Genomic DNA, 14956 nt, shown 5'->3' with positions numbered 1-14956 from the left:
TTAGCAATTTTGCCAATTTCACACAAATTGCAAAAGATGCCAATTTCCGAATAGGGTCCAGAATAAACAAGAAAGACATTCCTGGCACTAAAATAAGTTCTCTGTTCGTTAGTCACATCCCCAGGCCCCTCTTATATTTCTTTGGCTTTCCACTTTCAATTTTTATTCTTACAAAAAATAGAAGATTTACTGTTATGCAGACTACTGCATTAGTGTAGAAATGGTATAAATAATATCAGCGCACTTGTGAAAGAATATTAGACTCGCCAGTTGAAGTGCATTGGACGCTTGGCATGATTTGTTTACTTTTGAACTTTACTAAAAATCGAACATTTCTGCTACTTTGAGCTCAATTTCAAGGCACCATTCATTGTAAAACCAGTCAAAATCATCTCAATTTCTGTAATATGTCTTCCATTCTATAAAATGAGATCAAGAAAACTAGAATACAACAATAAATACCATACGAAAATACAGTGCAAAGTCGCTGTTTTATTCCAAAAACACGGTCAGTTTTTTTTTTCTCATTATGCACTGTGTGCTGCAGGATTTTTTTTATACTGCACACACTGACCACATAGACCCATTCTTTCATATGTAGGCCTACCACCTTTTTCCCACTAGATTTGAGGGCGCTAGAATTTACGTGTACTAGTACAGCCGAAAGCCTCAAAGGGTTAACTTTAATGCAATAGAATAATTACAATAACAACAATAACAATAGATTAATAACAATAGAATAACTGACACTTACCTTTAATGAAGATCTGGTGATGATTGATGGGATGGGAAGAAGGGAGAGTGTGGATGGTGTTAGTGTTTAGAAGGGGAATCCCCTTCCATTAGGACTTGAACTGGCAGCCTCACCATGCCTTACCACACTGTGTATGCCACTACGATTCTTAAATCTTTCAAACCAAACTTTGCTGGCCTTAAATTCACTCGCATCACCACTAGTTGCAGGCAATTTCTTTATCAAATCATCATACACTCCGACACACGCACTCCACTTTCGTACTTTGCAATTATCTCTCTTCATTTCAATAGTCATTAGCACCTTTTTTCTCAAAGGGTTGGCACTAGAAGCTTTCTTGGGGCCCATGGTTACTTATTTTGCAGAAAAAAGCACCAAAAACAGTGATAACATGGATAATATGTAATGTACCGAATGTATCCTGAGATGCACACACACTGGCTGGTTTGTAAACACTGGCACACACGGGGCAGTTCAGGCCACACGTGGACACGTCTTGTACGAATCGTATCGAATATCGGGTTTTTCCATCGAATGTTGAGGCGAAATTTTTGCGTTAAAATGCATCGAATGTCAGATTTATCGAATGTCGGGGGTCCACTGTACATCCAAAACACTGGCTCGTAAGACGTATATATATGACCAAAACAGTGAAAGGGTTAAGTAGACTACAGGTCTCCCTCAACATTCACGAAGGTTAGGGGATCAAGAGCCTCGCGAATGTTGAAAAATCGCGAATGTTTGGTGCCCCAATATTTTTTTTTTTTTTTATTATCACACCGGCCGATTCCCACCAAGGCAGGGTGGCCCGAAAAAGAAAAACTTTCACCATCATTCACTCCATCACTGTCTTGCCAGAAGGGTGCTTTACACTACAGTTTTTAAAAACTGTAGTGCCCCAATATATTGTAGGGAAATATAACACAATACTGCTTCCTTAACTTGTCGAACCATGAACAATCATAAAATACATGAAAACGTCGTAAATTGTACTAAATACATACGTTATGCCTTAACCCTTTCAGGGTCCAAGGCCAAAATCTGAAGTGGTGCCCCAGTGTCCAAGAATTTTCAAAAAAAAAAAATTGTTATTTTTTCTTATGAAATGGTAGAGAATCTTTTTGTGAAGGTAATAAAACAAAAAGTACGAAATTTGATGGAAAATTGACAAAATTATGCTCTCGTGAATTTTGATGTGTCAGCGATATTTACGAATTGGCGATTTTGCCGACTTTGACTCCCATTTTAGGCCAATTACATTATTCCAGTCGACCAAATTCTCAGCTATTTCACTAGTATTACTTCTATTCTATCGGTTGAGCACAAGAAATCGCCAAGTCAACTGTTTCAACTACAAAATAAAGTGACCGGAAATTGGTAATTTGGCCAATTTAACACAAACTTCAAAATGTTCCAATTTCAAAATAGGGTCCAGAATAAACAATGTAGGTATTCCTGGCACTAAACTAACATTTCCTCTGTTCATTAGTTATGTTTTGAGGCTTTACAAATAAATTCCATTTTGATTTTTTATTCACACCAAAAAATAGAAGATTTACTGTTATGCAATATTGTAATAATTGTATAAATATCATCACCACATTTGTGAATGTATATTAGACCCACCAGCTGGCGTGTATTAGACATGTGAGGTCGTTTGTTTACTCTTGAACATCGGCAAAAATTTAACATTTCCGCCACTTTGAGCTCAATTTCAAGCCATTTCCAGTGCTAACACCAATCAAAATTATCTCTATTTCTGTAATATGTCTTCCATTCTATCAAATGAGACCAAGAAATCACAAACTATAAAAAACATACGAAAAAACACTGCAAAGTCGCTGTTTTAATCGAAAATCATGGTCTCAGTTTTTTTTTCTCTCATTATACACAGTGTGCTGCAGGATTTGTTTTATGTGGTGCACACATACCACATAGATGTATTCTCTCATATCTAGGCCCAAATTTACCACTCACAGTTTATCAGAGTGAGCCGAGCTCATGACATAGTTCTACGGTTTGGACCCTGAACGTAAAGCCGTTGATCTACGGGACGGACCCTGAAAGGGTTAATAACATGTATGTTATTAAATACCACTGCCTCCACCACTGCGAGTCCCTACTACCCTCCCTCTGACCCCCACAACTGGCGGCGGCGGCGGCAGCGGCGGCAGCGGCGGCGGCAGCAGCCAGCGGGTGAGGCAGTGGTATTTACTAACATATATGTTATAAATAATAATGGTACATGTTAATATTAATATTTATAATAATAAATGTTATTCATAATGTACTATTACTATTTATAACATATATGTTAGTAAATATCACTGCCTCTACCACTCAATCTACAAGCACCAAATACAATGAATTATTGTGAAATGTTTGGAAGAGCACAGAGACTAATACTCACTCCAGCATAAACAAAGCCACACTGACGCTGCGTCAACCACTTCCTCCACCACTGCTTCAACCCTCGTATTTTTGTACAATTTCCTTCTAAAATTCTATCGTATTTATTATTATTATTATATTAATATTATTATTATTAGCAGTAGCAGAAATGTTTGATTCTTTGCTGTGTTCAAGAGTAAACACATGATGTCACCTTCCAATACCTGTCTGAATAGCCATTCTAATATGCAGTCATGGATGGGTTTACATTATTTATACTGTAGTTTAATAGCAAATAAACAAACAAAACTCTCACCACACAGTGGTGGGAGGGCTGGCTGCCAGTTGCAGGGGTCCGAGGGAGGGTAGTAAGGACTCGTGGCGGTAAACTTAAATATGATTTGGTGGCTGGGAATTTGGCGGTTGGGAATTCGCGAATGTGTGAAGCCCGCTAAAGTTGAAAACACGAATGTTGAGGGAGACCTGCACATGTATTAGGTTAAGTCTGCCTGAAATGCCTCGGCATGATAGTGGCTTTCTTTGCTTCAATCATATTATGTGTAAACACTCACTGTAACCTTTGCACAGAAATAAACATTTTATTTATTTAAGAAACCTCCCTCAAGGGGGAAGTTCACATCCTGAAATTTCGTTTGTATCCAGAAGCAAAAAATTGACTGAATGATGAGTATCCTGAAAAATTCGCATGGTAGAGCATTCATAAGCCGAGGTTCCACCATATTACCAGAACAAATAAAATTCTTATATCATCTACTGTTCAACTGATTATGGGACAGTGAACCCTCTGTTTTCGTCGATCTCCGTTATTGCCAATTTCGGTTTTGGCCAACTTTTTTTCGCTGATTTTTTGGCTCCGTTTTCATTGATTACCTTTGATTACCATTCTTAGCCAGTGTAGCGTTGTTTCTCGGTGATTGAACGTATCCTACCTGGTCATACGAAACATTTCATAATGATCCATTGTTTTTGCCACTTGTTTATTGTGTGAGACTGCTAAATAAGCTAGCATGGCCACAAATAAAGCTCCTAGTGCCAGTCCTTTGGTAAAGAAAGTGAGGAACACTGTAGAAATGAAAAAAGAAATCCTAAGAATATATGACAATGGCATACGCACTGCTGAACTCGGCAAGATGTATGGGAAGTCGCCATCAACAATCAGCTCCATTGTGGCAAAAAGAAATCATGGAAGCTGATGTTGTGAAAGGGGTGAATGCGATAACCAGAGATCTCAAACCACTGAAGAACTGGAGAAATTGTTGTTGGTGTGGATCAGAGAGATAGAGTTAGCAGGAGATAGTGTTGTGCAGTCAATTATTTGTGAAAAGGCAAGACAGTTATATGACGACCTCTGAAAGAAACTGCATGAAACAAGTGCTGCTGAAGGTGAATTTAAGGCCGGCAACGGCTGGTTTGAAAAATTCAAGAAGTGAAGTGGCATACACAGTGCTGTAAGGCACAGCGAAGGTGCCAGTTCAGACAAACAAGTAGCTGAAAAATTTGTGCGGGAATTCAAATGTTATGTAGAGGCTGAAAAATTCCAACCCCAACAAGTGTTCAATTGTGACGAAACAGGCCTGTTTTGGAAGAAAATGCCAGAGAGGACCTACATTACGCAGGAGGAAAAGGCACTCCCAGGACACAAGCCTATGAAAGACAGGTTAACTCTCTTGCTGTGTGGTAATGCTAGTGGGGATTTCAAAGTGGAGCCTTACTGGTGTATCACTCTGAAAATCCCAGTGTGTTCAAGCAAAACAGTATTGTCGAGTAAACTGTGTGTGATGTGGAAGGCAAACGGTAGGGCATGGGTCACAAGGCAAATTTTCCTGGAATGGTTTAATGAAGTGTTTGCCCCCAGTGTGAAAATATACCTCCTGGATAAGAAATTGCCAATCCAGTGCCTCCTGTAAATGGACAATGCTCCTGCTCATCCTCCAGACTTGTTAGACCAATTATCTAAGGAATTCAGTTTTGTAACAATGAAGTTTTTGCCTCCTAACACCACTCCTCTCCTCCAGCCCATGGACCAGCAGATCATTGCAAACTTCAAAAAACTGTACACCAAAGCAATGTTTCAAAGGTGCTTTGACATAATCTCAGACTCTGAATTGACCCTAAGAGTGTTCTGGAAGAATCACTTCAATATCTTCCACTGCATAGGGAGTGACTTCCAGGACGATGAACTCTGCTTGGAGAAAACTGTGGACAGATTGTGTCCAAAAGAAGGAATTAAGGGTTTGAGGCTGACCCTGTCGACCCTACACCTGTTGTGCAATCAACTGTGGCATTGGGAAATTGCATGGGGTTGGAAGTGAGTGGCCAGGACATGGAAGAGTTGGTGGAGGACCACAACGAAGAACTAACCACTGATGAGCTACAAGACCTTCATCTGCAACAGCATCAGACCACAGCTGAGGAAATTGCTTCAGAGGAGGAAGAGAGATGAAAGAAGGTGCCTTCTTCAAAGATTAAGGAAATTTGTGCAATGTGGACTAAAGTACATTCATTTGTGGAGGAACATCACCCTGAGAAAACTGTTGCAATCCATGCTGGTGACTTTTACAATGACAATGCCATGTCCCATTTTAGGCAAATCATAAACGCCAGAAACAGACCTATTTGGACAGATATTTTGTGCGACAGGGGTTCAGTGGCTCTCAAGCTGGTCCTAGTGGCAGTAAAAAACAAAGGAGGGAAGTGATCCCAGATAAGGACTTGGTACCTAGAGTCCTTATGGAAGGGGATTCCTATTCCAAACACTAACCTATCTTCCCTCTCCCCTCCTCCCTGTCTTCCTTCCAGCAACAACAGCCTTCAATAAAGGTAAGTGTTATGTGTAATGTTCATTCTTTTGTACATGCAACTATCTTTAAGGTAAAAATTTTTTTTTTTTTTTTTTTGATACTTCCGGGTATCTGGAACGGATTAATTCCATTTACATTATTTCTTATGGGGAAAATGGTTTCGGTTTTGGCTGATTTCAGTTTTGGCCGATGGCTCAGGAATGGATTAAATACAAAAACCGAGGGTCAGCTGTACATAATTCATATCAAGCTACCTATACTATTAAAAAAAAAAAATTAGAACAGAATCAAAACTTTGTGAAAAACTTCTCTACAGGGGAATATTCTTTTTAAGGAACCATGCTTTACCTGTTTTTCACAACATTAAGGATGAAGATGCAAATTTTGTCAAAACAAAAGTATTTTTGCATACCGGGTTATACTGCAGAGCTGACACATAAGCCTGCACAGCTTGTTCCATATCATTTGCAGCAACAAGTGCAGCTGCCAAGTTGATATAGCCATCAATGAAATCGGGTTTAAGTCTAACTGCATGGCGATAGTTTTCTAAAGCTTCCTGAAAGATAAAAGGTAATTAAGTAATGCTAATAAACTGACATTGTGTACATACATATTACATGTTTAATATTATCCATAACTTAGTTTTTTTTTATTATCACACTGGCCGATTCCCACCAAGGCAGGGTGGCCCGAAAAAGAAAAACTTTCACCATCATTCACTCCATCACTGTCTTGCCAGAAGGGTGCTTTACACTACAGTTTTTAACCTGCAACATTAACACCCCTCCTTCAGAGTGCAGGCACTGTACTTCCCATCTCCAGGACTCAAGTCCGGCCTGCCGGTTTCCCTGAACCCCTTCATAAATGTTACTTTGCTCACACTCCAACAGCACGTCAAGTATTAAAAACCATTTGTCTCCATTCACTCCTATCAAACACGCTCACGCATGCCTGCTGGAAGTCCAAGCCCCTTGCACACAAAACCTCCTTTACCCCCTCCCTCCAACCTTTTCTAGGCCAACCCCTACCCCGCCTTCCTTCCACTACAGACTGATACACTCTTGAAGTCACTCTGTTTCGCTCCATTCTCTCTACATGTCCGAACCACCTCAACAACCCTTCCTCAGCCCTCTGGACAACAGTTTTGGTAATCCCGCACCTCCTCCTAACTTCCAAACTACGAATTCTCTGCATTATATTCACACCACACATTGCCCTCAGATATGACATCTCCACTGCCTCCAGCCTTCTCCTCGCTGCAACATTCATCACCCATGCTTCACACCCATGTAAGAGTGTTGGTAAAACTATACTCTCATACATTTCCCTCTTTGCCTCCAAGGACAAAGTTCTTTGTCTCCACAGACTCCTAAGTGCACCACTCACCCTTTTCCCCTCATCAATTCCATGATTCACCTCGTCTTTCATAGACCTATCCGCTGACACGTCCACTCCCAAATATCTGAATACATTCACCTCCTCCATACTCTCTCCCTCCAATCTGATATCCAATCTTCCATCACCTAATCTTTTTGTTATCCTCATAACCTTACTCTTTCCTGTATTTACTTTTAATTTTCTTCTTTTGCACACCCTACCAAATTCATCCACCAATCTCTGCAACTTCTCTTCAGAATCTCCCAAGAGCACAGTGTCATCAGCAAAGAGCAACTGTGACAACTCCCACTTTATGTGTGATTCTTTATCTTTTAACTCCACGCCTCTTGCCAAGACCCTCGCATTTACTTCTCTTACAACCCCATCTATAAATATATTAAACAACCATGGTGACATCACACATCCTTGTCTAAGGCCTACTTTTACTGGGAAATAATTTCCCTCTTTCCTACATACTCTAACTTGAGCCTCACTATCCTCGTAAAAACTCTTCACTGCTATCAGTAACATACCTCCTACACCATACACCTGCAACATCTGCCACATTGCCCCCCTATCCACCCTGTCATATGCCTTTTCCAAATCCATAAATGCCACAAAGACCTCTTTAGCCTTATCTAAATAATGTTCACTTATATGTTTCACTGTAATCACCTGGTCCACACACCCCCTACCTTTCCTAAAGCCTCCTTGTTCATCTGCTATCCTATTCTCAGTCTTACTCTTAATTCTTTCAATAATAACTCTACCATACACTTTACCAGGTATACTCAACAGACTTATCCTCCTATAATTTTTGCACTCTCTTTTGTTCCCTTTGCCTTTATACAAAGGAACTATGCACGCTCTCTGCCAATCCCTAGGTACCTTACCCTCTTCCATACATTTATTAAATAATTGCACCAACCACTTCAAAACTATATCCCCACCTGCTTTTAACATTTCTATCTTTATCCCATCAATCCCGGCTGCCTTACCCCCTTTCATTTTACCTACTGCCTCACAAACTTCCCCCACACTCACAACTGGCTCTTCCTCACTCCTACAAGATGTTATTCCTCCTTGCCCTATACACGAAATCACAGCTTCCCTATCTTCATCAACTATCTTTCAATAATTAGTGGATGGGAGACAATAATGCCACCAAACATTTGAACTGTCATTACAACTTGTTATACATGTTATACAATGGGGTTATGTTCTGACGAACCCAACCTATGTCAAAAATATATTACATCGAATATGAATATGATATGCTAAATAAGTAAATAAATAACTACTGTCACTGAATAAGTAAATAAACAAATAATTACTGTAACTAATGAAATACCAGTACTGAAAAATAAATGAATTAATACAAATTACGAATTTGCCACCCTCATGCTGGGTTAACTCGAAATATCTTGAGTCAAACCATCCTAAGTCAAGGAACACCTGTATATGCACGAGAAGACAATTTACTTACATGCGGAGTGTAGGAAAGCTATGAACAATACTCTGATAGCAGAGATACATCTCTCACTGCCTCCTAACTACTGCCCACACCAACACCCACTCTCTGCCCCCCCCCCCCCACTGAAATGCGTAGAAGGTTACACACAGTTTAAGGGCTAACCAGCTCTTATCTCTAGCAATTTAAGTCAACTCTGACACCCTTATTCTATGGAAATGAAGCCAAGTCAAAGATGTCCCAGTCTTACAAGGTATCACTGCTTGAGATTAAAAGTAAAAGCTGGAAACCAACTAATTTATGTAACTTAGACAAGACGATTATTTCACCACTCTTTTTCATTGATTTTTTATTAACACATCGGCTGTTTCCCACCAAGGCAGAGTGGCCCAAAAAAGAAAAACTTCCATCATCATTCACTCTTGCAGAGGCATGCTTACACTACAGTTATAACACTGCAACATTAACACCTTTTTCATGACTGTCTCAAAGTAATTAATAGCCATTAATCAAATAAAAAGTACATATAAGTCAATTTAACAACTTACAGCATCAAGATTATGTATAACAGGAACACTACATTCAATTTGTCATAATTTATTAAACAAGAATATTAAAAGTAGCAACAAATTCTATAACTTACTTGTAACTGGCCACGTTCTTTGTAGACATTTCCAAGGTTGCTGTAGGCTTCTGCCAGCATTGGATTTTGTTTAATTGCCAACATTGAAAAGTGTGCCGATCTGAAAACAGATTAAAATGGAATTACATTAACCATAATCACCTTTTACTTAAAAGTAATAAAAAAAGCTCATCGGCATCACCACACCAGTTTCCACTCCACAAAGACAAGTGCACAAGCACATTACTTAAATGTTATTATAAATTAATTTTACTACGTGGAAATTGTTTGTTGGATATTAACATTCATCATACCTTTACTATAATAGTGGAAGCACAATCTGTCCTCTGGTACTCTCTAATGACATACTCCACTTAAAACTTCTGAACAGGTGTTTAAGCTTTTTGCTTCATACACAATGTACCTCTTATCTGCCTACCTTACTCTACATTCATACATAATACAACATTTTGAAGAATGAAAGACTATGGTACTCTCTGTATGGGGATCCTATGAACCACTAGAACAGCAACTTCCCTAAGGTTCTCCCAAACCATCAGTTTAAGACTTCCCTAATCATGCAGTATGAGGCAAAAGTAGTCACTCTAAAGTTGTCATCCAAATTTAATACAATTCAATCTTTTGAGGCCTTCTACTTCCCTTAACCCTTTGACTGTTTCCGACGTATAAATACGTCTTACGAGCCAATGTTTCTGACGTATTTATACGCACAAATTCTAGCGGCTTCAAATCGCGCGCCAAAGGCCTGGTAGGCCTACACGGGAGAGAATGGGTCTCAGTGGTCGGTGTGCACCCTGTGAAAAAAATCTGGGACCTAGCGGTGCATTGTGGGAACGCCATGTTGTCAGTCCATTTTCACCATGCCTCTCGGTAAGAAGTTCCTCACTCCTCGGCGGATTGGAGGTCTTTTGTTCCCAAGTGATAGCTCTAACAGCGATGAAAATGTCAGTGACAGTGAATTCAAGGGTTTTCAAGTGAGTGTTACCGAAAAAAGTGCCCAGGATAACGTAAATAGTGACGAAAACCCAGATGACCCACAACCTTCGACCTCTGGTGCTGTGCCGGCTTGTTCACATTCACCTTCGCCTGTACCAGGACGAAAGAGGAAACTATTTGGTCGTGTACAACACCCTGATGATAGCAGTGATAGTGATAGTGATTTCAAGGTCATTGAAAGCAGTTCTAGTGACAGTGAGAGTGAATATTCCCCAGTGAAGCGCCAGTATGTACGACGTAGCATGCGGTCTGGTAGTGTTTCATATGTTGTTCCAAGGGGAAGGAGAAACTCTGGGAGCACATCCCGTGGCCCAACACCACGACCTGATAGTGAAGATGACGATATTGTAACGATGGGTATGAATGGTGACAGTGAGGGAGGAGGCAGTGGTGGTGATAGTGAGGGTGGCACGGCCCATGTGGCACCATCACCGGGCCACGCTACTAGCCACGCGGCTGACTCAGCAGAACAACCAGCCTCACCCTACCCCACACTGCCACAACCTGCACCACCACAACCTGCACAGCCACAACCACGGTACAATATCCAGACCCCACCAGCAGACCGCATCTGGGATTGGCAGGACGGTGACGAGTTTGTTCCCAGTCCCCATGACTTTGATGAAACACAAAGTGGAATAAAGCCATCTTGTCCACTTGGGAACAATGCCAGTGAACTGGACTGCTTTGAGTTATTCTTCGATGAACCCCTGATGGACATCATTGTCAGGGAAACCAACACATACTGTGAATACACCATGGCAAATACAATTCTCTCACCAAAATCACGGCTACACAAGTGGAAGGAGACAACTGTGGCAGAGATGTACCTGTTTTTTGCCACAATAATGCTTATGCCACATGTGTATAAGCACACTGTCACCACATACTGGACAACAGATCGCCTGATTTCAACTCCAGGTTTTAGTGACATTATAGGTGTCAATCGTTTCCTGATACTGTTGCGTATGTTACACTTTTCAGACAAAACCAGGCCTGACAGAAGCGACAGGTTATATAAGATAAGAAATGTGTTTATGTACCTGAAACAAAAGTGCTGCATGTATTTTTATCCCTTCAGGAAGCTTGTTATTGATGAGTCCTTGATTTTATTCAAAGGAAGACTCTCATTCAAGCAATATATACCAAGCAAGAGGAAACGCTTTGGTATAAAGCTATTTGTACTGTGTGATTGCAGAAGTGGTCTTGTTTTAGATATTATTGTGTACACTGGCAGTAATACTTTGAGAGATACCATGAAGTTATTGGGTATCTCTGGTGATGTGGTTCGAACAATGATGGAACCATATCTTGGTAAGGGGCATATGTTATTTACTGATAACTGGTACACAAGCCCCTTACTCAGTGATTTCTTGCGAGTGAACTTGACAGACGTGTGTGGCACAGTGCGTGGTAATCGCAAACATATGCCAAGGTTCGACGCTGGCACTCGCAGAGGTGAGGTGCAAGCCTTTGCTGCCAATGACATCATGGCATTTCGGTGGCATGACAAACGTGATGTCACATTGTTGACATCAGTTCACACAAACGAAATGGTACCCAGTGGCAGGGACAACAGAGAGACCAATGAACCCATTCTAAAGCCTGCAGCTGTCATGGACTACAACCTCAATATGCGCTTAGTGGACAAATGTGACATGCAGATTGGGTTTGCAGACTGTGTACGCAAGAGTTATAAGTGGTATATCAAACTTTTTTTCCATCTTGTTGATATCTCTATGCTAAATGCTTATAACATATACAAGTTGAAGACCAACAAAACACCAAAATATGGTGAATTTTGCCTGTCAGTAATCAGACAAATAATTGCAAAGTACAAAGGAGCAACTCCTGCAATAGACCAGCGCCCACAGACGTCATCTCGTTTGAGGCCTGGTGATCACTACCCCATACAACTGCCTCCTACTACTGCCAAGAAAAATGCTCAGAAGAGGTGTTATGTATGTATGCATACCACAAAACGCCCACAAACACGCAGAGACACTCGTTTTATGTGTGAGGAGTGTGAAGTGCCCCTCTGCATATACCCATGTTTCAAAGAGTTCCACAAGCTGCAGCAGTTCTAGGAACGTGCTTAGTGACTGTACATATGTATATATATTATGGAACAATAGTAATAAACATTGTTTTGTATTGTTTGTTTGTGTAAACAAAGTGTATACACAAACTAATAGTGATAAAGTTTGTTCTGTTATTGTGTTGTAAATAATGAGTGTATATTTGAACAATGCACCTTACATTGGTCTCACAGGCCACATAAGTTACCTGGAAAAGAAAAATATTGAAAAATGCAAGAAACCTTTGAATTAGAGTAAATAAAAGAATACCGGGTGGGCGGCAGTCGCCGCTGTTGCCATACGCACGTCGATTTCTGCAAACTTTGCGGCTCTATATCTCGGTAAGTACTGATGGCAAAATTTTTTTTTTAGGCTTAAAACACTAGTAAAAATATTCCTAACATTTTCATAAGAAAAAATAATTTTTTTTTTTTCGAATATTTGGCGACATAGAATGACAGTTTCAGAGAGGGCCCTGAAACAGTCAAAGGGTTAATAACTCCTTGCAATCATATTTTAATTTATGAGAGAAGCCTAAACCTCCACTGCTATGAAATCAATTAATTTCTTTACCATCATGGCATCCACATTTCTAAATTAAAAAGCGTTGCTCTACTTCTTAATATTAAACTACAGCTAAGCCTCATAGTAATTTAAAACAATAACTGACAGTTAAATTGTTACTCTAACAAGAGAGTTGATCTCAACACATTATGCATATAAACCTTAAAACTTACTTGTCTAGTCGTCTACACTGGAAGTGTATAGAGGACAACAATAGCAATACAGCAGTGTTTGATGGATCCTGTCTCCACAACTGCATGCAATGCTTTTCAGCATTTTCATAGTCACCAGTTTGATACTCTCGATGGGCCAATTCAGCAAGACCTGTGGAAAAAAGCTGTGAATTAGCACATTTGACACATCAAGTCAGAAAGGCCTATGTAGAGACACTGACTAAAGCATTTAAAATAAAATACTAATGCTAGCATTATAAAATGTTGCAATCTTTAAGGTTGGACACTAGACAGTCCTTGTGGGGGAGTTTTGCAATACATCTGCAATATACAAGTACAGTGGACCCTCGTTTTTCGTAATTAATTTGTTCCAGAGAGTGTGACTATTACTGAAATTGATGATTTGCGAATCCATTTTCCCCCACAAGAAATAATGTAAATCCAATTAATTCGTTTCAGACACCCAGAAGCATCAAAAAAAATTTTTTTTTTACCTTAAAGACAGATTTACATGTACAAATGAATGAACATTCAACATGACAATTACCTTTATTGAAGGTTTTTGTTGATGAATGAAAGACAGGGAAGAGGAGAGAGGTTATTGTTTGGAAGGGGAATTCCCCTCCGTAAGGACTCTAGGTCACTTCAGGGGTCACTTCCAAAGCCACTTCCCTAGCTTAAATATAGAATTACATGCAAAAAAGAAAAAAGAAAAAATTTTGGAGTGAGTTAAACAAGTTAAGAAAGCCTAGGGAAAGTATGGATTTGTCCGTTAAAAACAGAGTAGGGGAGTTAGTAGATGGGGAGAGGGAGGTATTAGGTAGATGGCGAGAATATTTTGAGGAACTTTTAAATGTTGAGGAAGAAAGGGAGGCGGTAATTTCATGCACTGGCCAGGGAGGTATACCATCTTTTAGGAGTGAAGTAGAGCAGAATGTAAGTGTGGTGGAGGTACGTGAGGCATTACGTAGAATGAAAGGGGGTAAAGCAGCTGGAACTGATGGGATCATGACAGAAATGTTAAAAGCAGGGGGAGATATAGTGTTGGAGTGGTTGGTACTTTTGTTTAATAAATGTATGAAAGAGGGGAAGGTACCTAGGGATTGGCGGAGAGCATGTATAGTCCCTTTATATAAAGGGAAAGGGGACAAGAGAGATCGTAAAAATTATAGAGGAATAAGTTTACTGAGTATACCAGGAAAAGTATACGGTAGGGTTATAATTGAAAGAATTAGAGGTAAGACAGAATGTAGGATTGCGGATGAGCAAGGAGGCTTCAGAGTGGGTAGGGGATGTGTAGATCAAGTGTTTACATTGAAGCATATATGTGAACAGTATTTAGATAAAGGTAGGGAAGTTTTTATTGCATTTATGGATTTAGAAAAGGCATATGATAGAGTGGATAGAGGAGCAATGTGGCAGATGTTGCAAGTTTATGGAATAGGTGGTAAGTTACTAAATGCTGTAAAGAGCTTTTATGAGGATAGTGAGGCTCAGGTTAGGGTATGTAGAAGAGAGGGAGAATACTTCCCGGTAAAAGTAGGTCTTAGACAGGGATGTGTAATGTCACCATGGTTGTTTAATATATTTATAGATGGGGTTGTAAAAGAAGTAAATGCTAGGGTGTTCGGGAGAGGGGTAGGATTAAATTATGGGGAATCAAATTCAAAATGGGAATTGACACAGT

At 39.9% G+C, this 14956-nt stretch overlaps 1 protein-coding gene across 2 annotated transcripts in view; it reads right to left on the bottom strand.

Annotated features, from left to right (window-relative positions):
* The window catches only part of sxc (O-linked N-acetylglucosamine (GlcNAc) transferase sxc), a 119943-nt gene that overhangs the window by 90498 nt on the left and 14489 nt on the right, over window positions 1-14956 (bottom strand). For both annotated transcript variants that reach the window (XM_070097275.1, XM_070097280.1), the window contains exons 2-4: window positions 13270-13420; window positions 9459-9558; window positions 6380-6523 (exon numbers count right to left, since the gene is read on the bottom strand). In XM_070097275.1, the coding sequence (XP_069953376.1) occupies window positions 6380-6523; window positions 9459-9558; window positions 13270-13420 (395 nt within the window). The remainder of the gene's footprint in view (window positions 1-6379; window positions 6524-9458; window positions 9559-13269; window positions 13421-14956) is intronic.

The sequence above is a fragment of the Cherax quadricarinatus genome, chromosome 4 (genome assembly GCF_038502225.1).
Source record: "Cherax quadricarinatus isolate ZL_2023a chromosome 4, ASM3850222v1, whole genome shotgun sequence".
Lineage (NCBI taxonomy): Eukaryota > Metazoa > Arthropoda > Malacostraca > Decapoda > Parastacidae > Cherax > Cherax quadricarinatus.
The sequence above is the reverse complement of the archived record's forward strand: the minus strand, read 5'-3'. Positions and strand labels throughout refer to the sequence as shown.